Source organism: Eucyclogobius newberryi, unplaced genomic scaffold, assembly GCF_026437365.1.
Source record: "Eucyclogobius newberryi isolate DKJ021-1_F unplaced genomic scaffold, fEucNew1.0.hap1 SCAF_2, whole genome shotgun sequence".
In the NCBI taxonomy this organism is placed as follows: Eukaryota; Metazoa; Chordata; class Actinopteri; order Gobiiformes; family Gobiidae; genus Eucyclogobius; species Eucyclogobius newberryi.
Genome location: NW_027315834.1, coordinates 44218228 through 44242474, shown reverse-complemented (window position 1 = coordinate 44242474; position 24247 = coordinate 44218228). Strand labels below are relative to the sequence as shown.

Below are 24247 nucleotides of genomic sequence, written 5' to 3'. Positions count from 1 at the left end.
GGAGAAATGTTGATAAAATAGATTCGAAATTTACACATTTATACGGTGTTTCTCGACCTTCAAGGTGCTGAAAGAGCTTTACATCCAAGTACCGCTTATACACGCACATGCATTCTTTGTTTTGAACAGTACTCAGATCAACATTTTCAGGCTACACAATCATTTTGGAGAATAAGTTGTCTGAGATACATTAAGGCCTCTAGCAATTTATATCACTGCATGCAAAAGATGATTTCAGAGAAGAAAGACAGAGAAGTTAGAGTAAGTTGATGAAGTAAGGACCTTTTAATAGAAAGCAGATCTTTATTGCATGTCAACAAATCATATGAATCACACAACTGAAAGTGATGATTGCAAATACCATGATGGGAATGAAAGATATATGCAACATCAAAAGTGGCAACTTGCATTTCAGTTGTATACCTTATTGAAGCTTGAGTCAAAGGCGCATACACAGTTCAACACTTAATTTGAAACGTAAAGCAGTATCAACGTTAAAAATATCCCATCCTAGTTTTGCTGGTCCAAGCCCTGTTGATAGAGAAGAATACCTTAAACAAAATGCAGTTTTGCATGATAAGTTAATTTATTAATGGACTGTTGTCCACCAAGAGGTTACCAGTAAGTCCATACTTAGAACCGACATTGACCCATGCTTACCAGAGCATTACAGATGTGGCCTATGTCAACACAGGCAACTCTCTGAACGAAGCACCAAGGTAAGAGTGTCATTAGTTTTCCTTGTTGCAGAAAAACACTCCTTCAACTGAGGAGGCTGCCATTAACTCCATTTGTCTCACCGTTGTACTAAAGTAGCCAAGAAGCCATAAGGAAAGCAAGCTGGAGAATGACAAAGCAAACAGCACTAACACAGTTCATGTCAACTCTCCCAATAGTGCACTTGGGGTCACATCCTTATTCTGATTGTCAGCGCTCTGAGCACATGGCTTTAAAAGTTGCTTTTGTCGCTTCAAAATCCTTGACATTTTCTTTCATGTATCTAAATTCTAAAGTGCTGGCATCATATCCAAAAACAAACTGTACGTACACATACAAAACGTTTAGTGCATTTTAAAAAGAAATCGCTAAAGTTTCCAAATGCACACTCACTGGGTAGGTAGGTATGATATTTTTAGATTGGTGTGTTCTTTACAATAAGCAAGACTGAATGCAAACATTAATTTAAAGGCCAGGGTGTGACAAAACACAGCCCTAATCAATGCAAGAGTTCATAGCCTTTGTCTGCAAACAGTGGCAAGATTTTTCAGCATTATAATACACGGTGCATAATATTTAGAGGTTTCATTGTGTTAAGAGTGGCATCTGAAAGGCATGCATTTTATGATTACAACTGTGAGTTTGCATAATAATGTACAGTTTTCAGGTTGAACAATGTAAGTATTTGAAGCGGTGCTGTTTCATATCTGCCGTACTATAATATCGGATGAACTGAGCATGTTCTGATAAAACATAAGAATTTATTTGCCAAGGCAATCTTGTCTAAAAGTGTTTCTTCATTCTACAAACATGGCCTTTCTGTTACATTTTCTCTGTAGTCATTTCTTTGTTGGTATAAAAATGGCAAATGTTACAATAGAAAAAATATACGGGCAATATAAACATGTTTACTTATTCTGAAACGATCACCTCTAGCTTATCCTACAAGGACAAGCCAACACACATTCACAAAAATTACTAATTGTATAATAATGAAGTGCATCAAGTTCCCCTCAACCCGGAATACAGAGAAAACTATTGAACTTCAAATGGTATAGTAATGTTATTCAGGTAGCAGATTTTCATATCACGGCAACACAGGACTGCCGTTACCTAGTCTTGTAATCAAACTCCTTTACATCTTTTTGAATGTATTATTTTGTATTGAGCATGAAGTAGTTTGTGCACACTATATCCACATAGTTACAATCTAAGGCACAGCTCCACAACCCACCTCAACAAGAACTTTTTTTTTTTTTTTTTAATTTTGCTTTTTGGTTTTACTGCAGTTGAACATATTGGATATACTGGTAGTGCATGTAATTTGTCTGTATGTCTGTACTGTGTTGTTTAGTTTAGAGAACTTTTAGTTTCTCAAATGTTTTGGGAAGACAACACTGATGTCAAGTTAAATTTCTGTGGTCGGACACTCCAGGCAGTGGGATCATAAGTTATATGCATCTGCTCACTTACCCCCAAAATAACAAATAGTACAATCAAAAGATGGGAAAAGACTGGTTCAGCCACTTTGTCAAATAATTCTCACTGTTTTAACCCCATTGGAAGACCTGCACAACACAATCACAAAAGGTTTGAGCTTTACACCAGCCTCACAGTCAAATGTACAAAAGGGTTGCAGCCCATTAAAAAAAATTAAAAGGTAAATAGAAAATAAGATTTGTCATATTCACTAATGGAATAAAGACATGAACATATATAACTTTAGTGATGCTACAGTTTAACTGAACAACACAATAGCAGCTCTTTCTCGGCCTTTTAAAGGGGTGGTCACATTTAAATTTGAATTCTGTAAACAGTTTAGTCTTGTATGCAATTTACTTGATGCCCATTGTTCATCTTTGTCCAAAACTGAAACATGATCTATGCAACAATTACTGAACTGGCCTGACCTTCAGGTTGCACTTAAAGATGTAAGGTGCCATTAGTAAATCAAATGAAATATAAACGTTTTTACTAGCGTTGAATAAGTATGCTTTCTATAAATAAGAAAAGGTAGTTGTTTTTTGTGTTTTGTTAGTTTGTTTTGTTTTTTGGAACATTTGTTGACCACATGCACTGGATAATCTCAGAATGATGGAACATATTTAAAAATATAATTTAATAGACAAAGTATAAGGTGTATCAGGGGAGTCTCGTTCTGTCTTGAATACATCTTCTATTCCCTGTACTTAAAATAATTACAAATTGGCAGACCACATTCCCTCATGTCAAGGTTAGGTGGGGTAATCTTACAGTCTTTTCTGTCAATATACCTTGCCAAATCATGTTATTCTTTCCTTGAGTGCAAATGGAATAAACCAGCAGAATATTTATATTTAATAATTTACTCAACCTCCCTTTCCAAGTCTTACACAGGAAGAAGAAAAGAAAAGAAAAATACAATGACGCCAACCACGCGCTTCCGCACATCATGTGAAACGGTGCTTCACTTACATAACCTATAGCGTAGTGCACTTTCTTACACTACGGCATACAGTATTTTGACAAGAAACAAACAAAATCAGTTCACAAGTCCCATTTTATGCAGCTCTTATCTTTATGGAATGAGGCTGAGGTCAGCTCTCAGTGAAAATAGAAACGTAACCTTCTGCATATAACTGCTGCAATGATGAGCATCTTAACCTCCTAGATGCTTTGTGGTTTTGTTTTCTCTTGAAGGTCTTTTAATGTATTCATGCATGCACGCTTCAGTTTGGTGTTGTATTCTTGTTAATGTCTCTGTTATTTATGTCTCCCAGGATTCTTATAGGAGTTTCAAAAGGTAAAAGCCACTGATGCATTTCCATCAGACAGTATTTAAGTTACTGCATTTGTTCAAAGCACAACAATTGTGTTGAAGTTTGAAGTGTGATTCAGGAATAGGAGTAGAATGAAGAAGACACAGACATCACATTGAAATCCAAAGCTATTTTGTATTATTATTAGGCCCGAGCGCCACAAGCTGGCGAGAGGCCTATTAGTCCCATAAGGCCGTGCAAAGCACAGCTGCGAAAGTGCGCACGAAATCGAGCGCGAAGCGCTCGCCCACTTCCAAACACTCACTAACGCACTCCTCCACTCACGCACGCCCCGTGCATACTAATTAGTAGTAGGAAAATGGAACATTACCGTTGTAAACGGGCGAAGCCCGTGCAAAAGTGCGCACTAAACGAGCACTTTACATTGCACTCATTTGCGCTAAGTAGCTCACGAATACGTTCCCCATCTCTTGCATGTTCCGTGCATATAAGCATGTAATGCAAAAATTGAACATTATTACTGTAGAGGGGGCCAAAAACACAAAGTGGGCGGAGCCCACTCAAAATTAACGAAAGTACCCGTCAATGACCAGGGACCCACACCATGAGGTAGGAAAGCGCGAGCGCTTTCCGAAAATGTATAGTTTATGATATTTGAAAAATGGGAAACATTGTTTTCGCATCGGAATATTATTCTTCTTTCTTTCTTCTTCTCGGGACCAACCCCCCTATTTTTTACCCAGTGAACATTGACGAAAAGTCAGAAAAATTTACACACCTCTAAAAATCGTGCCTCTCTACATTCTGGCTATTTTCCTTTTCTAAAATAAAAAAAATTGGCGCGTCAGCGCCCCCAAATGTACCAAAAATGCATTGAGAGATAGGAAATGACCCCAAAAAAATCTGATCGTAGAATGATGAAATTTGGCGCAGAGGTAGATGGTGACAAGAGAAGTAAAAAATATTATTACGGCAATGCCGTCCGCCCAACCAAATGTCGGCCATATATGTTCAAAAATGGCTAAGCATGACTCGGGAGTTTTTCCAAACGTCGTACTTTTACAAACTCCTCCCAGGGCGTTGGCTCTAAAAAGCAGAAATTTGGTGGAAATGGTACTGAGGAGTGGGACATCAAAAGTTATTCAAATTACATTGATACCTGTCACGGTCTCTGAGCGGCGAAGCCGCAAACTTTAGCTAGAATTTCAGAAATTTCCCAATTTTTTTATTTGCTGTCGTTTGCGCAGATAAAGTCCAAATTGCATCAAATTAGAATCAGTTGTTAAACTCTTTGCCCTAAACCTACTTGAAGAGAAATAAATTAATTTGGCGCAACAGCGCCCCCTACAGATTTCTTATGGAGGTTAAATGTTTAGTTTTGCGAAATTATATGAAATTTGACACACAGCTCAATTTTGGCATCCCCATCAAAAAAGTCAATGAGACCCATGTCATAATTGTTACGGCTTTGCCGTAGCGATGACCAAAACCTCCCATGTTATTCCAATGGGGAAATCGCCAGAACATGTTTACACTTTAGACTTTCATGAACTCCTCCTAGGGCGTTAGCCCTATTAACCTGAAATTTGGTGAGACTCATCTTCAGGGGTGGACCATCAAAAGTTATCCACATTTTTATTCAAAGAGTCAAATCAAATCAAATCAATTTATTTTTGTAAGGCCCAAAATCACAACAACAGTTGCCTTTGAGGGCCACAGGGAGAAATGAATCAACAATGTCTGTGGTGGCGATGGAGTCAGACAATGTCTGTGGAGTCACGGTGTCTGTGCGGTAAAGCTGCACATTTTGCCAAGAATTCTGAATAAAATTGCTTTTTGATGGTAAAACAAAGGGGAGAAGATGTGACAACGTCACAGATTCAGCAGTAGGCGTAATAAAAGGACAATTGGGGCGCGTTAGCGCCCCCTCCTCTTGCGGCGGCGTGGCGAGGGCCGATCATTGCCGCTTGCGGCTATATTTGTTATTAATTCATATTGTTAATTGCATTACAGTCGTAAAATATTAGTCGACACATTCTTGAATGTGTTTATGTGATGTGGTCTGTTTGTCCATTTATTATACAGTATTTGAGCAGTATTTTAATAAAATGAAAAAGGATTTTAGGGATGTCATGCCTGTGTCTATTTTTACAGTCAGGTTTTTATTGTTTGCATGAGTAAGTGTATGCATCATGCATGTTTTTTAACGGAACATTTACAGTAGGTTCCCAAGCGCAGACTTGAACTGTTTCCATAGAGGAAGCACGGAGCAGAAGAGAGGCGCAGATGTTGCGAAAGAGCAGAAAGAAATGTAGATTTCACAACTTGTATGGCAGGATGTTCACTGTCCATTCACCCTCAGACTTTGGCCGAAGCCTTCCACTTGCTGCTCGGCTGGGATATCACTACTATTGCCGACCTCTGCACCATTTTCCATAGTTGGCACCCCCAGTGATCCATTTGCTTCAACTATTGCTGCCTCCTCCTCTTCGTCATGTTCACCATGGGCTACTCCATTAGCTTCAGATTCAGCTTCCGCTTCAGGTGCTCCAGAGCCAGGACTTCCCTCTGTCAGGGTTACGTGAGTCCTCAAAGGTTCTTTGCGCTCTGGATATAACCTTTGCTCTAGCGTTTTGAAGTCGGGGTCAAAAGGAAGTGGTACATTTTGTTGAGCTGCACCTAAAGCAAGGCCAAGGCCTAAAGCTGTGGTCATGCCCATTCCTGCTCGATACACCTCCATGCCATCGGGGAGCATGGACTTGATCTTGGGCAACCACCGCTTCCGAACACGCCTCGCATTGGTACACATGTCAGCAGCAATCACATTCATTTCACTTTCCTTGAAGTTAGGGTTGAAATTCTGACAGTAGACTGCAATGAGAAAGAGTTATAATTGAGAGATTCTAGAGGTTATAAGAAATGTGATTGATAATTGATTAATGAGATTTTCAATAAAACATACGTTTGACGGCATTGAGGACCCGGCTGTCAAGGGGTTTTCTACTTGGATCACTAGTAGATGAGCGGATGCCTGTCCCACAACTATTGGCCAAAGTATTTCTGTAGGAACACAAAATGAACACCAGAGGGCAGCGTGAACAGTAGGCATAGATTGTAAAGTAGAGAAAATGGGCAGATACTGTACTGAAACTACACTACATTGCACATGCCCAACATGGCCACAGATGGAGTGTGAAACTGGCTTTGTGACAGCAGCAGTCGCCTTAAACACAACTCAAGTGGTGTTTTAGGAGGAAACAACACAGATAATGGCTTACCTATCAAAAAATGTAGCCAGAAGACGACGAAGCAGGACTTTATGTTTGATTCCAGCACAGAGATGACAATTCATCAACTGGCCACGAGTCATATATACTTGTGTACCTGTGAATAAAAAAATGAAAAATAATATATTTATGCAAGTATAGAGACATGCAGATCATTACAGCCATGTGTTCCTGATTTTACTGTGAAGATATGTGACAGTGTACATCATTAATTTTGTGTGCATCTGTGTACCGGCAACAAGCTCCAACTTCTCTCCAGGGTCCCCCTCGGTGTAGAGCTTCGGGTGGCAGCGGTAGCCTATCTGGCTGATGAGACTTGCAGGCAGAGCCACCAGGTCCCTGCGGATAAGTACACAGTTGCGGTTCTCCAAGGCCAAGGGCACTGCAGCCATCTCAGGCTTGTCCTGGACTGATGGAGTAAAGAGAGGAAGAGAGAGGAAGTGTAAATCTCCAAACTTATCTTATCAGAGGAAAACTCTACACTCTCATTCCTCTTATAAGAAGCAATTCATTAATTTATAGACTGTTCTATTACCAGTAATTGATTCAGTCAGTCAGAAAAATTTCACTTTTTAAATATTTTTTTTTGTTTCATATTTTAGAGCAATGTAGATATATACCAGAAAATTATTGATGCTGCATCAGCATATATATTTGGAGGAGGACAAGCACAGAATATCTACAGTATACAGTAATATAATCTTATACAAAGTTTTTTACACTTCCATGTACAGACAAAAGGCGACAGAAACATTCACATAAAAGCAAATATGTAGGACAAATTAGAAGTGATTCAAAGATAACGCACAATGTCACTCTGGGTGCTCTGCTGATTGCAGATTGAGTGGATTTCATAAATGTCTGTAATTCTAGATTTTGACGAAACTGTGATACATGGGGCAGCGCCTCTCTGAAAGAAAGCAGTGCTTAGGCATAAATGTTTGCATGAGCAGCAATGTGAGTGTATTGAAGAATTCTAGTAATTTCATAACAGTATGTTAAAAACCTGTTCTTCAAAACTGTAAAGAAGACATAGTATGCTTTTGTTTGTAATACATACATATGTAGTGGAAAACTAGCGTTGATTTCTATCTGACCCTATACAATACGTCACTGTAAATGTCATCACAACAAAGTGCTGCGCTGCTCGACCAAGTGGACGGCCCCACCTATAGCAAGCAAGCAGTGGATGTTTAATTTTTTTTTCTGCCAAAATGTCTACACAACATATTTCATTGTTAAAGAAAAAAACATGGTGGTGAAAATAATGCAATACAATAAAGATTCCTCAAACATTCATGAATGACTCTAAATACCCAGCAGAGTGTATTAATGAAAAGGGAAAACAATAAATTACAATTACTTACTGCTGTAAGAGTTAGCAGAACGTCCATAGAAACTATAGGGTTCATCGGCCATCCCATCGTAGGGCTCTTCCTCAAACTCCTCGTCCTCATTCTGGTAGGACGTGGGGCTGTCAGTGGTGGGTAGACTGGAGGCTCCGGGGCTTGATCGCTCTGCTCCTGTTCCAGCTGCAGCTGCCCCATGCAGTAGAAAAGGGGGTATACCAGGTATGGCGCCCCCTCCAGTAGTTGTATAGAAGAGAGAGCTGGCCCTGGCCAGTCGACTTCCCAATTCTGATGACGACATCTTACTTTGTGTGGTGGGAACTGACAAGAGAGTAGGCTCTCCTGCCTCTACTTTAATCTTGCGTTGTGGCAAAATGAGCGATTGTGTCCACCCAGGGTTAGCCATAAGTGATGCCATTGTAAGACCGCTGCCAATGTTGTTAGGACTCTGTGGCTCTGAACCAGTCTCCTCTAAAGTGCCGGCTGTCTGTGAGTCACAGTGAGGTGAGTTTGCCTTATTGAACATAAGGTCCATACCCTTTTCAACTATATGTTGAATTTGGAGGTAGCCGGCTGTGTACATAACCACCAGCTGTTCACTAGCTGCCATGGTTAACTTCCCTGTGTAGCAGAAAGAGAGGATCTGCTCAAAACAAGCAGGTGTGACAGAGGAGGGCAACTCAAATTGGGTTTTGGTGGAGCTACTGAAGAGGTCTCGGAAGTACAGGCTGCTCGCTGCTAGGACGGCTCGGTGGGCTTTAAAAGCCTGACCTGGAAGATATCAAACACAATGGAGATGTATGCATGTTCGGCACATGTTTGAAACTGGCAGTATTTACAGTAACAATAAATTCTTACCTTTGACCAGAATGGATACATCGCAGTAGTGCCCCAGCAGACGTTGCTCATTCAAGGAGCCCAAAACTGTGGCCCCAAAGTTGGGGATCTCCACATGAAGCAGTTGGGACATTTTGGATGCAGACAAAAAGGAAGAAGTGGCTTCAAAAATTTACCGCACACTTTGCCAGTGAGTGAGGCATCTGTAAAAGAAATATAAGCATGGGTGAAAATAGTCCTATGACATGGACTGCAAGAGGAAACTTAATCAGGCAGAAGTGAAGTGTGTGTGTGTATGATAGAGATGGATATACACAGATTAAGGGTGAGTTTGCCAGGAAAAAGGAGGAGTCAAAAAGGGCAATGTGAGCCCTTAAGGCAATGTTGTTTTACATGACTTCAATTCAAAGAACCATGGACCTGTTCCACACGTTGCAAAATGCACCAACAACAATAGTGCCAAAGAAGCGACTTCCATGACCTCTAAACTGGCCTTGTTGCACAAGTCTTGCTCAAAGATGCTACACAATACAACGATACAACCGTTTTATCAAGTGTTGGCTAGGGTATTTTCTTTGAGTCTGTTACTCACTATATTCCCCGTCTAGGTGTTCAGACTTTTTGTGAACTCTGGCCAAAACGGAACATCTCATGCTCATGACAAAGAGCATTTTAAAATAAATGTATTATACTCCAGGCATGTTTGCACCTTCTGTCTTCAGTGAACCATGTTCCCCTCCACAAACTCACGCAAAGACACACACTACATATACAGTACACACCAGTTTCATTATTGAGCAATGCTGCAGAGCAGTTTCCAGGAATACAAACAGAAAAAATGTCACCGCCTCTCTTGCACACTCTCTCGCTCTGTCTCTGCCACTTCATGCACTCCGTATAGACAGACATGCACCCTGGCATACTTACATAAAAGTGTGCGTGTCGACCCACAACGGCATGCGGCACACAGGCGGCATAGGGAAATTACTGTGTACTCTGGCATGCTCGCACTCACCTGGAGAAGCCAGCAAATGCCTGGGCACTGCTAAAACAGACTTTCCCTTTTTGTCAGACACAGCCATGCACAGTGCTATCCCAGACAGTTCTGACCTGAGAAAGCCAGCCAGTCTTCTTTGCCTCACACATCAGCAGTCAGGAGCGGGACACCAGAAGAGAGTTAGAGATGGAAGGACAGCCTTTTCACTTGAAGTGTCTTTCTCTGTCTCAACACTGAGTCTGGGTGTCTGGCTCCACTCAAACTTCTATTTTCCCTTTGCTTATCTTCTATCAGTCTGAAATCCCATTCTCTTTGCTGGCTGTCCGCTCTTGCGCTGTATCAAAACCTCCCTCTGCCTTCCTCTGTCATTAGGTCTCTGTTTCTCTCCCCCTTGCTCTATCCTCCAAGGGTTGAATTCAACAAGTGCCGCTGTATAGAGGGTGTGTGTCTGTATGTATGTGTATGCGGGAGAGAGGGGAGAGAAAGAGCTAAGCAGAGCAGAGCGAATCAATGATAAAAGGAGTGGGAGGCTGAGTGGTGGTGTGTGCGTGTGCATGTGCCTGCGCTTGTGTCTGATCAATGCAGTATCTATACGTCGCAGGGAGTGGGAGGGAGAGAAAAACACAGGCTACAGTTACAGACAGAGACAGAGACTGGGCAGAGCGAGAGAGAAGCAAAAGGGGAGGGGAGCAAGGGAGAGTTGAGACTCAGAGAAAGTCATCTGAGGACAGTACGAGTAGAGAAAGACAATTAGGTTGAAGCAACTTCTGCCATTTGGCCCTGGACACTTATATGGATGGCAAGACGATGAGGTGATAAAGGCAAGGAAAGGGAAGCTGAAGAAAAAGCTTGCAGAGGCTTCTAGTTAATTAGAGAGGGGAAAAAAACAGACTTCTTCAAGTCCCACTTGATACAAGTTCTGAGACAACCTATGATGACATTGCTAGATTCCAACAACTAAACATACACGTCAGCAAGAATAATGTAAAAAACAACAACAACAAAGATTTACTGCTTCTTTGGTAAGATTTGGATAACAATACTAAAAAAAAATGTTTCATGCAAGTGTGATTCATGCATAGGCACCTCTTCCAAACTCCTACACGACAAGTGCGGAGAATTCTTCACACAACACCATTCCAACACAAATTGATAAATTAAATGATTAATTTACACCTCCACTTTGGCGCTTCGACACATTCAAGGGCTGTCATTTTTTTTCTATTGTCTTGCTTTTGGGCCTTCTATATTCTTGATAAAGAAGGAGAGGAGCCAGATGTCACAAGCTGTAAGTAAGATGGAAACACTAACGGCAACAGCTAACAGAGAACTACCAGAAAGAGCTGCGTAGGAGGGCATAACTGTATGATTGCTATGACAGAGGACTATGCGCATAATGTACAAGTGTAACAATGCAAAGTAACTGTTCCATGTAAAAATAAAACAAGCTCCCACTGACCTCTAAGGTTGAATTTCAGCTAGGGAAAGTGATGCAGTTTAGATAATAATAACAAATCTTCACAGTCATTTGATACCTTTCTTTAGAAAGTATCCAGACATATTTTTGGTAGCTCAAGTGTAGAAAGTTTGAGCTCAAACTTTTACTCTTCAGTCACAGCGGAAATGAAAGGGAGGCTATCACAAAGCTATGAGTCAGACTTTCAAGTGCTTTGGGCCAGCCGTGTGATATCTGCATGGTACATATAGACACACATGAGCGAGCACATACAAAAAAGGGCTCAGAGGAAGCTAGCAGTGACACAAATCTGCCAATAGACTAACGCAGAACGCCGCATATGCTCTGTCGGTTCTCTGCCGTACACGCCCAGACTTTATTCTATGTCATGGTGTGCACGCTCAGCGACATATATGCTATTTCTGTCCTCCTGTCCTTCTGTGAACCCAGCCTGTCTGTGTGTCCGTCCATCACTACAGTGTCCTCATACCACCTTTCGCTCCCTTCTCTAGTCCCTCTCTCTTTCTCCCTCTCTGCTTCCCGCCCTGCATACCACGTACCCACTGTCTCACTGCCAATTAATGCACACAGGGCTGCATTGCAGTGAGGTTGGCGCGTGCCAGAGCAGCAGAGCACAGTACAGAGTCTACAGACATGCATGTACGTGCCAGCCGGGCAGAGAGGGATGGGGCGAGAGAGGGGGGAGGGGGAGAGAGCAAAGGAGAGTGAGCAGCAAATGTGTTGAGTCAGGCAGACAGGACGACTGTGCCACGCTACCAATGTATACACAACCTCGCCTCTGCATACCCATCTTCAAGTGAATGCAAATGAATGCAGAATAGGAAACAAATGAGTCTGTTTGGATTTGGACACAAAGATTTAGATTGCAACCCTATCCTACCTGCATTAAATATAGACTTTGTACAGCCCTGATCATAAAAACATACGCCTCACAACTCCTTATGTGTCAATGAGCAAGTACTTGTATTTTTTAAAGAGCAATTACTTGTATCTGTCAAAAGTCTTGTACATACGAAGGCATGTATGTGGTTGTGCTGTGTATGACGAATTGTTGCTTATCGGATTTGACAGGAACAAAAATGGTGATACACACTCACAGATTCACTGGTCACTGTTGTCTGCTTGTTTGAAACGTGTTACCTCCATTTTAATCAAGAATTCATACCTACGCATAGTGTTATTAACTGTAGCAGCAGGCCTAGGCATATTTGAATAATACGAAGAAATTAGATGATTCACCAGATGGCACGTACCAAAAAGACAGATGAGCAAAAATATATAATAATCTATATAGCATGACCATTTGAATTACTTCACAAGTCACAAAACAACAAACTGTGAAGGTAATAAAGATGCCGTTTTGTATTGTGAGAAAACATTCTGTAGTTGTTTACAATAAATTATAAAAGCGCCTCTAACCCTTGAAAGTAAAAGTTATTGTATAGTAAAAGTTGAAAAAAAGGTTTCAGAAAAGTTGTCTACGGCCCATGAACCAGACGATGGGAGGCAGAATGCAGCAGCATTGCCTCCTGCTTATGATGCATCTATACAATCTCAATATGAACTGTCTCGCCGTTATAAATATTCAGATCCTGCAGTTGTTCTCATGTCTAAAGTGTACCAGACAACAGATTCTATCCACGTTGAGACAGCAGCGCTACCCTGGCAACAGTTCTACCAATGGGGATGGAGCGGGCGTTTGCCTTAGTCTGTCTGTAGTATTATGGGATGGCGAGAGAGGGAGCGAGCGAGTGAGCAAGGCTGCTGATCACTGCTCATAATGCAACATCATTCTCTGTGTATAGAACCCGCTGGGTGAAGTTGTCTGCACATAGTCAGGATCAAAATCATTGTTTCTTTAGAAAAAAACAGAGAGAGAGAAAAAATAAATCCTCATGATTCACACAGTTATGTAACAACCAGACAACTCTGAAAGGAATTGTTGTGGGATGAATATTGTCTGGTATCTTTCCACCTTGTGTTCACTCAAGGACAAATAAAGTTATGGCATAGTGAAACTTTGGGGCGCAGGATGAAGCAATGTATATTTATGTACTTTTTTGTATGTATGTATGTATGTATGTATGTATGTATGTATGTATGTATGTATGTATGTATGTATGTATGTATGTATGTATGTATGTATGTATGTATGTATGTATGTATGTATGTATGTATGTATGTATGTATGTATGTTCTGTTTTGTATGAATTATGTATGTTCTATGACCGTACTCATGTTAATGTAAACAGAATGTATTAATATTTTTGCACATATTTTGGTAGCACGTATATTGTCTGTAAAAAGTAAGTATCTGTATTGCTATAGTTAATTTGATCGGAAATTTGCTCTCTATATTTAATTAATTATTTTAGTTTGTAATGCTTGTCCCAACAGAGTAAAGATAATAAAGTTAAAGCTTTAGAGTTGGTGTAGACTTTGTAGTTTATGGCCATTCTATTGTGTGGTAACATGCACATTTTTGAATGCACATACAAATATGGCTATCATGTAAATGTGATGTATATAAATGTATGTATGTATATATATGTATTTATGTACATGTGAGAGTTTGCCTTTAGGCACATATGAATAAATGATAAATATGTTTGTATTGCTGTTGAACTTTCAGAAAGTAAATGTATATATGAATTTGCATTTTGCACATGTGAATATATGAATATATGTATGTGTTCACAAAAATATCATGTGGTACACCTAGTGTACAGTGACTCCAGGGCTGGTGAAGTTTGGGGCCTGCGCAGGTTACTTGCAAATGCCATTCTTGTGTGGTTTTGCGTGAGAAGACCTGCTGACCGCGCCGGTGTCCGGCACAGACCCTGCAAGACCCCACAGACCCAGCAAACCCCGCAGACCTCACAGACCCCGCAGACCCCGCAGACCCAGCAAACCCCGCAGACCCCACAGACCCCGCAGACCCCGCAGACCCAGCAAACCCCACAGACCCCGCAGACCCAGCAAACCCAGCAAACCCCACAGACCCCGCAGACCCAGCAAACCCCGCAGACCCAGCAAACCCCACAGACCCCGCAGACCCAGCAAACCCAGCAAACCCCACAGACCCCGCAGACCCAGCAAACCCCGCAGACCCAGCAAACCCCACAGACCCAGCAAACCCCACAGACCCCGCAGACCCAGCAAACCCCATAGACCCAGCAAACCCCACAGACCCCACAGACCCAGCAAACCCGCAGACCCCGCAGACCCAGCAAACCCCACAGACCCAGCAAACCCCACAGACCCCGCAGACCCAGCAAACCCGCAGATCCCGCAGACCCCACAAACTCGCAGACCCCACAGACCCCGCAAACCCGCAGACCCCGCAGACCCAGCAAATCCGCAGACCCCGCAGACCCACTTGAAGGTTATGACACGGTGGTGAAGTACGAGTGTGTGAGAGAGAAAAGGGCCAGAGAAGAGCTTATGTGTGTGTCCTGGAGCTAAGGCTGGACTAACCAGACTCCAACTGTCAGTGGGAGGTAAACAAACAGTTAGAGACAGTACAACAAACCCAACTCAGATAACATTGAGACTCCAGCTATTACGCAGAGTAGTTTAAGTTTAGCTACAACAATTCTCAGTCAGATGAAAAAAAAGACGCTCAAGATGCTGATTAATCTCGATTTTCCATTCAATTGTATTTTGTCTCATCAGAAACAAACAAAAATGAATTTTTATACTAATTTATTACCATAAACATTTATTCATTTAATCAATTAACCCAAACAAATGTAACATTTTAACCCAAAGTCTGAACTCCAGCTCCAAACCACATGCTCTTACCGACAGAGGATCATTATTATCTCAATTAACATATCATTGACTGGGAAAAAACTAAATCTCAATTAAAATTACATTAATCGCAGAGCTTTAATTCAAACTGAGCTAAGGAAATAAGTAGAAAATAAAGTAGAGTGCATTAGATTAGTATTAAAAATAAATGAGTTCACCAAAAACATTGAAACCCACAAATAACTTAATAACATTAAAAAGACATAGACTATTAAAATGATCAAAACAGCAACTGTAAATGAGCTTATTACGTGATGGAAAGGGATTATCACTAAAACCTTTCTATAACTCTATAACTAGCAAGATTACGGTTCACTATAACGTTGCATTCTGTGTTGACACTCGAAGCAGATAAAGTGATGAGGACAAAATGACACTTTAGTTATGATCATAAGAAATCCCAAATGTTGCCAGAGACACTTACCAACATATCATTTTTCTGTGAATGTGAACATTTGAAAGTGCATGACGCTGCAGAAGAAGTGAAGGTTGCTTTTTGAGAGCTGTGTTCTTGCAATAATTGAGTGTAAGGGTGAAATAGCAAGAAAGCAAGTTGCGACTCACGCAAGACAGTTTTTTTTTTTCTCAACAAATACTGACACAACATCAGAAACTCCCTACATTTCAGTGTAAAGGGAGAAAAACAGCATGCTGTAAGAAAGGGCCTATATGGTTTACCATGCAATGCTGGGCACTTTTTCAATCCAACAAATTGCTAATAATTGGGTATAGCTATTTTATATTTCTATGGAATTTATTCTAAAATGGATTATATAGATCTAACCCAAGTATCTAGATGACTGCTCTGGCTCAGACTTGTTTTTTGTGTATTTCTAACAATGGCTTTGCATTCTGTTTAAAACATACTTTAGACTTTATATTTGGTATTAATCTGTATATGGTATTGTGAAGCCAACAACTAATCCTACTAGTGAAATCTAGACATTTAGATCTTGTGTAGCAATGACTGAATACTGTATGTCTGGAACATATTCAACTTATTCATTTCATATCACTTGAGCCAATCGAGCAAATAACTTTATTTTACTCTTGGGGCAATTTACTCAAAGTGTTGTACATAACTTTCCCTTTAGTCTCTTATGATAACCGGGAAATAAAGAACCCAATTGACCAAATGGCATGTGAACCTACAATGCCATGTGTAACTAGTGTGACCCAGGTTCTCGGATAAACATTTACAGTAACTCCTTATCAGGCACACTAGTTCCGGGGTATTTATGCCTATTTTTCTGCCTTAAATAAACTTTTTGACCCAATTTATTCATATAGGATTATGAGCAAATTAACACAGAGTTACACAGAGTGGTGGCTATCTCCACAACATCTTTATTCATTTAAATCTAATACGAGGCACAGACTCAGAAAGGTATATTTAGTAGTTTCACTAAATGCAATAGCATACCCATCTTCAGATGTCACACTGCAAATACAGCTAGAGCACATAACCGAACATTTCATGTCGGTTTGGATCAGTTCTGTTTAAAAAGCCACATATTTGCCTTTGGCATCACATTAGGTTTGCTTTATACTCGCCTTGTGACTCTGCTCAGACAAGAACATCAGTATATTCTCAAGTCAAACTTTCAGAGCATGACAGGGAGTATAACACTTTTCAAAAGGAGATAATTGATTGCTTTCCTTGTTTTTAAAAATGGTATTGCTAATGTATTCTTGCAGGTATACAAATCCAATTGTGTGGAGGCTTTGCCAACATCAGAATTTCTAAAAAGTTACCTTAGTGATACATAGAATGCAATGTCAGCAGTAGCCTTTTAGACCTCATGTTCTCTTGGGAAAAGAGTCTATCCGAAAGGCCTGCTACATGTCACCTACTGTCAAACTAGGACAACAATTAAGTTAGATTGCCCAAGAGCCCAGCAGAGTATGTTTGTGCGTGTATGTGAGTTAGCCTGAAACATGCATTTGTGCTGAACCAAATGTAATTGTTATGGTGTGTTAAACAGTGAAATAAAGGAAATAAGTTGATAGACCATGAAATAAGTCGGTGTGAAGAAGCAGCTGGTAAAAAAAAAAAAGAATGAGTCTTTAGATGTCCATTTTGTTGTTAGGTTATCCCGTTTGAATGGCATTCCAGTTTGGATAACCTAACAACTATATTTCCAAAATCTAAGAATCCAAATAATGAACAATATCTTTAGTGTAACCTTCCTGATGGAGTCACCTGCCTGTCTCATGAAAATGGAAGGAATGTTACACAGTGTGGTAGGAACTTTCATGAATTCAATTACAGTTATTTTCATTTCCAAACACATGTAGTTACCAATCTTCATGGGATTTGCTAAGTTTTATGTAATTTTGTAGAACATTTCAGGCAAATTAACAACATATTCATGGAGAACATAAGGTTTCAATTCTCCACCTAAAGTCTAGTGGCCCTTTACCAAAAAAATGAAAACATAACCCTCAGACCCTCCTCTCTATGTTTCTGTTTACTCAGTACTCCACCATACCAAGTACTGTATCACAAGAAGAGTAAATAGTATTTTGTAGATAAGGTAAAGTAAGTCAGTAACTCATAACTTCACTCAACTCCACAATCACAAACTACAAAAAAGTATTTACAACCCTTTAAACAGCTTTCTTCAGCAGAAGGTAAAAGTATTATGGATAGTAGGGATAGTTTGTATAATACAGACAATACAAATTGATAGGTTTTCCCATGTCATGCTTTAAACAGATGGTAGGTAGCAACAAAGTTAGAACAGTATAAATATAGATGCAATGCAGAGGGCTACCCAAGGCGAGTAGAAGTTGAAATCATATGTGAGGTTATGCTCTGATAGGATTGTCACACGTCCAAGTGTGAAAGCAGCTTTTAATTCCTCCAACTAAATACTTTCATATGATCACGAAGCATCGCTTTGTAAAAACAACTGTATCAGGTCATCCAACTAAACAAACAGCATAGTAAACTTTACTTCTAGAACCCAATGTGTGACCAAAGTGAAGCGACACATGAGAAGGGTGTGATTTGACATAGATAATGCCATTGGAGTCTTTGTACATGGGTGTGACATATACATGACATCAGAGTAGTCCAACATGGCGGCCAAAGAAGCCCTGTGCCACACAAAAATGAGGACACATCTTTCAGCATCAGTGCCTCACTGTCTACAGACTAAAGTGGACAACACCGTCATCCACACGGACAAAGACATACAGAGATGGTCGCTCTCAGTGCCCTGTGTTCATGTTTCAATTAGCAGAGCGAATGTATTAATCCACTCTGCCGCATGAAAAGAAAGACAGGGAACATAATGTTTGATATCATGAAAAGGTGAATTAAAGAGCAGTCTCATGACCAGCACCAGAGATCTCCCATGATTATCAGTACAATGAAATCCAGTGTTCAAATGTGTAATAAAATAAAAGGCCCGATTGTTCACAGCAATATGTACACATTTATTTAGAGAACATAAACACCATCCGCCAGCCGTGCCCTCCATCTACTCTCACACTCAATTTACAGAGACCTAAGAATCTGGCAGTCAGCAAGAGACCAAACCAGCATACATGTGCTCAAATGTCACCTTAGATAACCTTGCACTAGTTTGTCCAACCCTGAAGGACCCGTGTAACACAGAGAAGCATAAACATTATGGATTTAGACGGCTGCTCAGTTCTCAAAACATATAGAATAATGAGTTTATGTTAGCTCATTGCAGTGACGAATTAAATACACAAGTTTGCTGTGACTATCAAGCAAACTTTAGTATCAAATCCTTTTGACAATGTGGGTCCATGTATATAGTTGAAACACATACGGTATATACCATGCTAGGTTCATGTTTTTGCTTTTGTACAATATTCATTGCCATGTCAATGAACAGATTTTAGACAACAAAGTTTATTATATTTATTTACTCTGTATTGGAGTAGTAATAATAATAATAAAAATAATGATAATAAATCTTTATTTATAAAGCAAAACAAGGTTTGCAGTGCTGTTCAAATATTGTACACGACAAAGAATAAAGTAATTAAAAAATATATACAGTAGAGAAACAAATACAGAAAAGAGGCAGTGAAAGCAGACTGACAAACAGAGGTCAAACAGCAGAAGAAACTAGAAATCTCTCTCTCTCTCTCTCTCGACTGGCTCCGTCACAAAAGCCTAAAGAATAAAGTTTAAAGAATTCCGCAGACACTCATAATGCCCAAATTAATTTAAATGGGAAAAAAGTACATCATAATGAGGTATAACATGTCTTTTTTTTAAAGACATTAAAAAAATACAATGAAAGTTAAAGGAAGTCCTTTCAATAAAAGTGATTTTTAAGACATAGTACGGCTACAGGGTCACAATACTAACATTTCAAACTCAATTTTGTGTGTAATTCAAAAAAGTAATAATACTTTCTTGTGTTCTTTTTTACTAGTTATGATATAGATTAAGGAAAAGTATTCATTTGTTCAATTCGATGTATTCAGTATTGATGATTGTACTTGATCTCATGCCACAAAATCTCACAACACTCTCACTAAACTGACAAATATAAAAAATAAAATGTAATGCTAAAGCAGTGCACAATTTATTTATTATAAATTATGTAAAAATCTTGTCTCATCTCTTCTTGAGAACATTAGGTCTGATCCCACACTTACTATCTGTATCTGATACTAGTATTAGTATACATTTTTGGACAAACCTTTGGTACAGATACATATAATTCATGACTAAGCTGTAACTATCTTTCACTATGTTTGCACTGAGCGAGAGCCAAGTGTCACACACATTGTATTCTTGTCTTTTTCCACCAGGCTACATATAAAGCCATGAAACAGCGTCTGTGGATATTAGTTTTGGTCATATTCATCATTGTACAAGTGTGAGAAATGTAGGTGGGTATAAGTGTTGTGTGCGCTCTCATCCTGTGCTACATGATTTCCTGGAATTATTCATTCCATTTGGAGTATGTGTATTTGTCCATGTTGTTATGAATCACTTGCAAATGCATAGATTGCACTTTCAGAGTAAACGAGTAAACGTCCCTTCTCCGAAGCCACTCGGCCAAACAGGTTTTTTTATGTTGACCTGAGATCATATCATTTTGGTAAGAAGTCAAAACTCATAGCATGCGCAGAGATGGTTCTAGAAAAATAACTTTAATCCTACAAAACTGTTACATTACAAAACATTTACAATATGGTAAGTGCATAAAGTGAACTCCTGCATGACTAAATACTGTATTGCTAATAATGTTCTGTATAAATGTCATAAATCTAGTTTTATGATGCAAAACAATCTATGAAATATCCTAAAGTCCCTTCTGTTCAACAATACAATATCATGGGGAATATCTGTTATATTTCTTAGCATTGGGCAATGCTGAGAAAATTCTGTTAATGCTGAAAATGCTGGGAACAATCAACTTCTTCCCTTCCCTGTATTTCTTCTCTCAAGTACTAATGCACAGATACGCACACAGAAACACACCCACACACACAATGCATTCACGACGTCCATGTGATCTCGCTAGGCATTGTGCCAACAGCCGAACATGTCACCAGAAATCTTTGAGACAATGCGAGAGAGCGTGGCAGTGAGAGTGTGAGAGAGATTCAGCACATTTGTCCATTTGTGAGAGAAGTGTAACAACAGTGCATAGTCAGGGAACATGAAATTTAGCAGCTACAGTTATCTGCAATAGTGTGGGGGCAGGCAGTTCTGAGAAAAAATAGACACGTGATCATGGGGAGCTAATGTGGAATTGTTCTGCGGAACCTGCCATGTTTACTGTTCATTGTCTAAATTCTTGGAAGGCCTCCTAAAATGCATGTACGGAGCCAGGCAAATCCAAATGAATTAGGTTGGAGGAAGGCTTGTGGGTAGTCCTATTTCCTCATAGGTTTAGTGCTTTTGTGTTCACACTGTTGTGAAAGTCTAAGCACTGATTAAATACATAGATTTTCTACCTAACCAGGTGTGCACTTTACAAGGGGAAATGGGTGGGTCAAATCAAGCATGTTCCTAGAATCACAACAACCTCTAACTGAAGGAGTGGCACTTTCTAGGAAAATCCAACTACTTTACCGTCCTGCCCCTGAACAGGTTTAGCAATCGTTTGACAACACTACGGAAGGGCAGCTCTGTACATAATGAAAGACAAATGCATATAAACAAATGGACAGTTAGTGCATATTAATCAAGGGCCCAAAAGGATCAGTGGTTATGTAGATTTAATTTTGTCAGGAAAATTTGTCTTTTGGCCAGGGTCATTTGCCAAACGGACTCCCATCTTAAGTTTGGATCCGATAAGCATTTTGCAATTGGGAAAGGTCAAACAAGGCCTCAAATTAACTTATTTTTTCATCCAAACACAAGAGCCCAAGTGGGTGTTTTATACAATTTGAGTCTTCATGTCAAAAGGGGACTTCAATTCTTACCTAACAATAACAAGAGAGCTCAGAATGACTTGCAGAGAGCGTTATTATTGCTGAAAGGAATTCCAGTAGCTTAGTCAACTAGAACTTGCTGACCTTATTCTGTGAAATTATGTTGCTAATTAGGATTTGATTGAACGATAATAAAATAACTTTTTGGTAAGTAAGTCTTGAAACACATTTACAAATGACTCTACCAGGGTTTTTTATTTCCCCTGAAATATGACTATATAATATACAATAAACAGAGTTCAGAAGTCTGGAGTACGTGGGAAAGGCAGGCCTCATACATGACTGGTGTCACATATCATATGGTGACTCATCAGTAATCCCTGACAAACAGGAGAGAACCAAGTCTTTGTTCCAAAGCTGAGCAGTTGTAACAACTTTAAAATAATTGTTGTTGAATTGATAACTGGCATTGGTAACTGGACCAAAAACTATATGCAAAATATGTTTTATAACAATGACATTGCAACAGTATTTATTAAAAATGATTAACTATTTCTGATTTAGATCAATAATAGGCAGAACTTTATTCATAAATATGATCTGTCTAGGACTAGGAGCCTTCAGTCACTGTATTTCAACCTTTATTTTCTAATTGTACAATATTACAAATATTAGTTTGACTATTCAACTAATGGTACAAAAAATATTGCCGTCTCGTCAACTAAACAGTAGTCAATTAAAATAATGGTTAGTTGCAAGTGACGCATAATAGAGAAAAGAATCACACTGTTGCACTGACGTTAAAGTAGGACAAGGACAAGCTTAATAATAATTGTGATTTTAGCTGAGGTCAATAAAGGGTCAAACATAGAAAGCTTTTACTGTCTATACAGAATGGAGTTTAAAGTTTTAATAAAGAACGTACTATTACATTATATTAAATTACATTATATCACAGTCCTTTGCATAATCGAAATCAGCTTATTACTCTCTATCAAATTTGAGTTGACAAGTTGGCCACTGTCCAGGGTGTACCCCGCCTAAGGCCCGAAGTCACTGGGATAGGCTCCAGTCACCCGCGACCCCAAAAGGGAACAAGCGGTAGAAAATGGATGGAAAATTGAGTCTGAAGAAGGAAAGTAATAATATCAAAATCTAGTGTTACAGATACTTTCAGTCACTGTAGATCACCATTCCTTTAAAGTGAGACCATCTTTATGAAATCCAACTTTCTGAACGATGAAGTAAGTTATGTTACATAAACAATCAGATTTAATATCAACAAAAACAAAAAAACACTACATGTAGATCTACTTTTCAGGGCAAAGTTTGAACCGATTCACGCTTATTTTTGCTTCTGACAATTCTCGCGGTTATTATCAATTTTTGTTCTTACCATTATATCGTGACCTGAATCATCCTGATAATCAATTCTTAACATCCCTGGTGACAAGAGTAATTGCTATACACCTGCCTTTGTCCCGAGAGCCGCACACTTTTGCACAGTCCTGCCGACAGAGCCAAAGCCCTTCTGATATATCTGAGGTGTAGCCTTATTTCACCCTCACTGTTGGACCTCTGCATCAGTCGCATTTGAAACCCTACATTGTGGTCCCCCTCCCTCTCTTTCCCTCTCCTTGACACTCCCCACTAGCACACAGCCCCGGGCCCCCTTGCGGAATGCTGTATACTGAATGTAGAGCTTAGAATGTCTTTAGTTTGTTGTTGAAAAAGAAGATAATGTAATGCCAAGCAGCCTAATTAAAGCCACAGCTTGCATCCCGGAAAAGTGGCACCACTGGAGAGCAGAAAGTTTAGGAACTGTGAACCCAAAACTCCAGCAACAGCTGACTGTAAACACTCACAAGTTAAATGGACGATTATGATACCAAGACACACTTTTTGGCAAGATCACCACATGTATTTTCAAGTGATCCAATCCCAAACACTTCATTTCAATTGCACGTTACAAACAAAAGCTGTTTCCAAAGTCCTGCACGTGCCATTGGGTCCGTTTTTTTACGGTGTCATAAACTTTCAACCCATCTGTGTTTAGAACCATATATCCAAACCCAAACGTTACAAATAGTGTTTTCTTCAGTCCCCAGTGAACCATTCTTTCTACCCAGACATCGCACAGATATACAGACGTGTGGGGTCAGGGCACATCAAGTAGCAGACAAATACTCTGAAATGGAATATTCTCTAAAGCGAGCGGTACATCTTACACGCACACGCAGCACTACAGACACCCTACACGTATAAGCATGTGCAATAAGGCTGGAGAAGGTGTCTCTGGCCGTGACGCACAGCACGCAATTTTGCCAATATTTACTCATCCCGCTCTCCATCCTCGCAATGCCCCGGTCATCACACATATAGACGTAACTGTTTTGCGAAAGTTCAAAGTCGCGGTGCGGCGGCGCGTCTCTCCCATTATTCTACCGCTTTAAGGGGCCGCGAGCGGCTGGAAGAACGCGCATAAGCGAGAGAACCTATGCGTCACGCGAACCGGACACCGTAAACATCAGGCTTTTTACACGGCAGAGAGAAGAGGGAGAGAGTGTGTGTGTGTGTGGAGGGGGGATATATATTTACCCAAACAAAACAACAAAAATCCCACGGCGCTATCC

The 24247-nt window shown here is 39.9% G+C and overlaps 1 protein-coding gene across 5 annotated transcripts; it reads right to left on the bottom strand.

Annotated features, from left to right (window-relative positions):
- Positions 1-283: 283 nt before the first annotated feature.
- LOC140366925 (nucleus accumbens-associated protein 2-like) lies at positions 284-24247 on the bottom strand. 5 transcript variants are annotated; one of them, XM_072453163.1, is made up of 7 exons: positions 24224-24247; positions 8971-9152; positions 8131-8883; positions 6996-7172; positions 6755-6860; positions 6439-6536; positions 284-6347 (listed from the first exon to the last, which is right to left on the bottom strand). In XM_072453163.1, exons 2-7 carry the CDS (start codon positions 9080-9082, stop codon positions 5818-5820), a joined length of 1776 nt encoding a protein of 591 aa, XP_072309264.1. In that variant the 5' UTR covers positions 9083-9152; positions 24224-24247; the 3' UTR covers positions 284-5817. The 5 variants fall into 5 exon arrangements, with proteins under 5 accessions (XP_072309264.1, XP_072309263.1, XP_072309260.1 ...); XM_072453162.1 differs by lacking the exon at positions 24224-24247 and adding an exon at positions 20787-20923; XM_072453159.1 differs by lacking the exon at positions 24224-24247 and adding an exon at positions 9877-10724.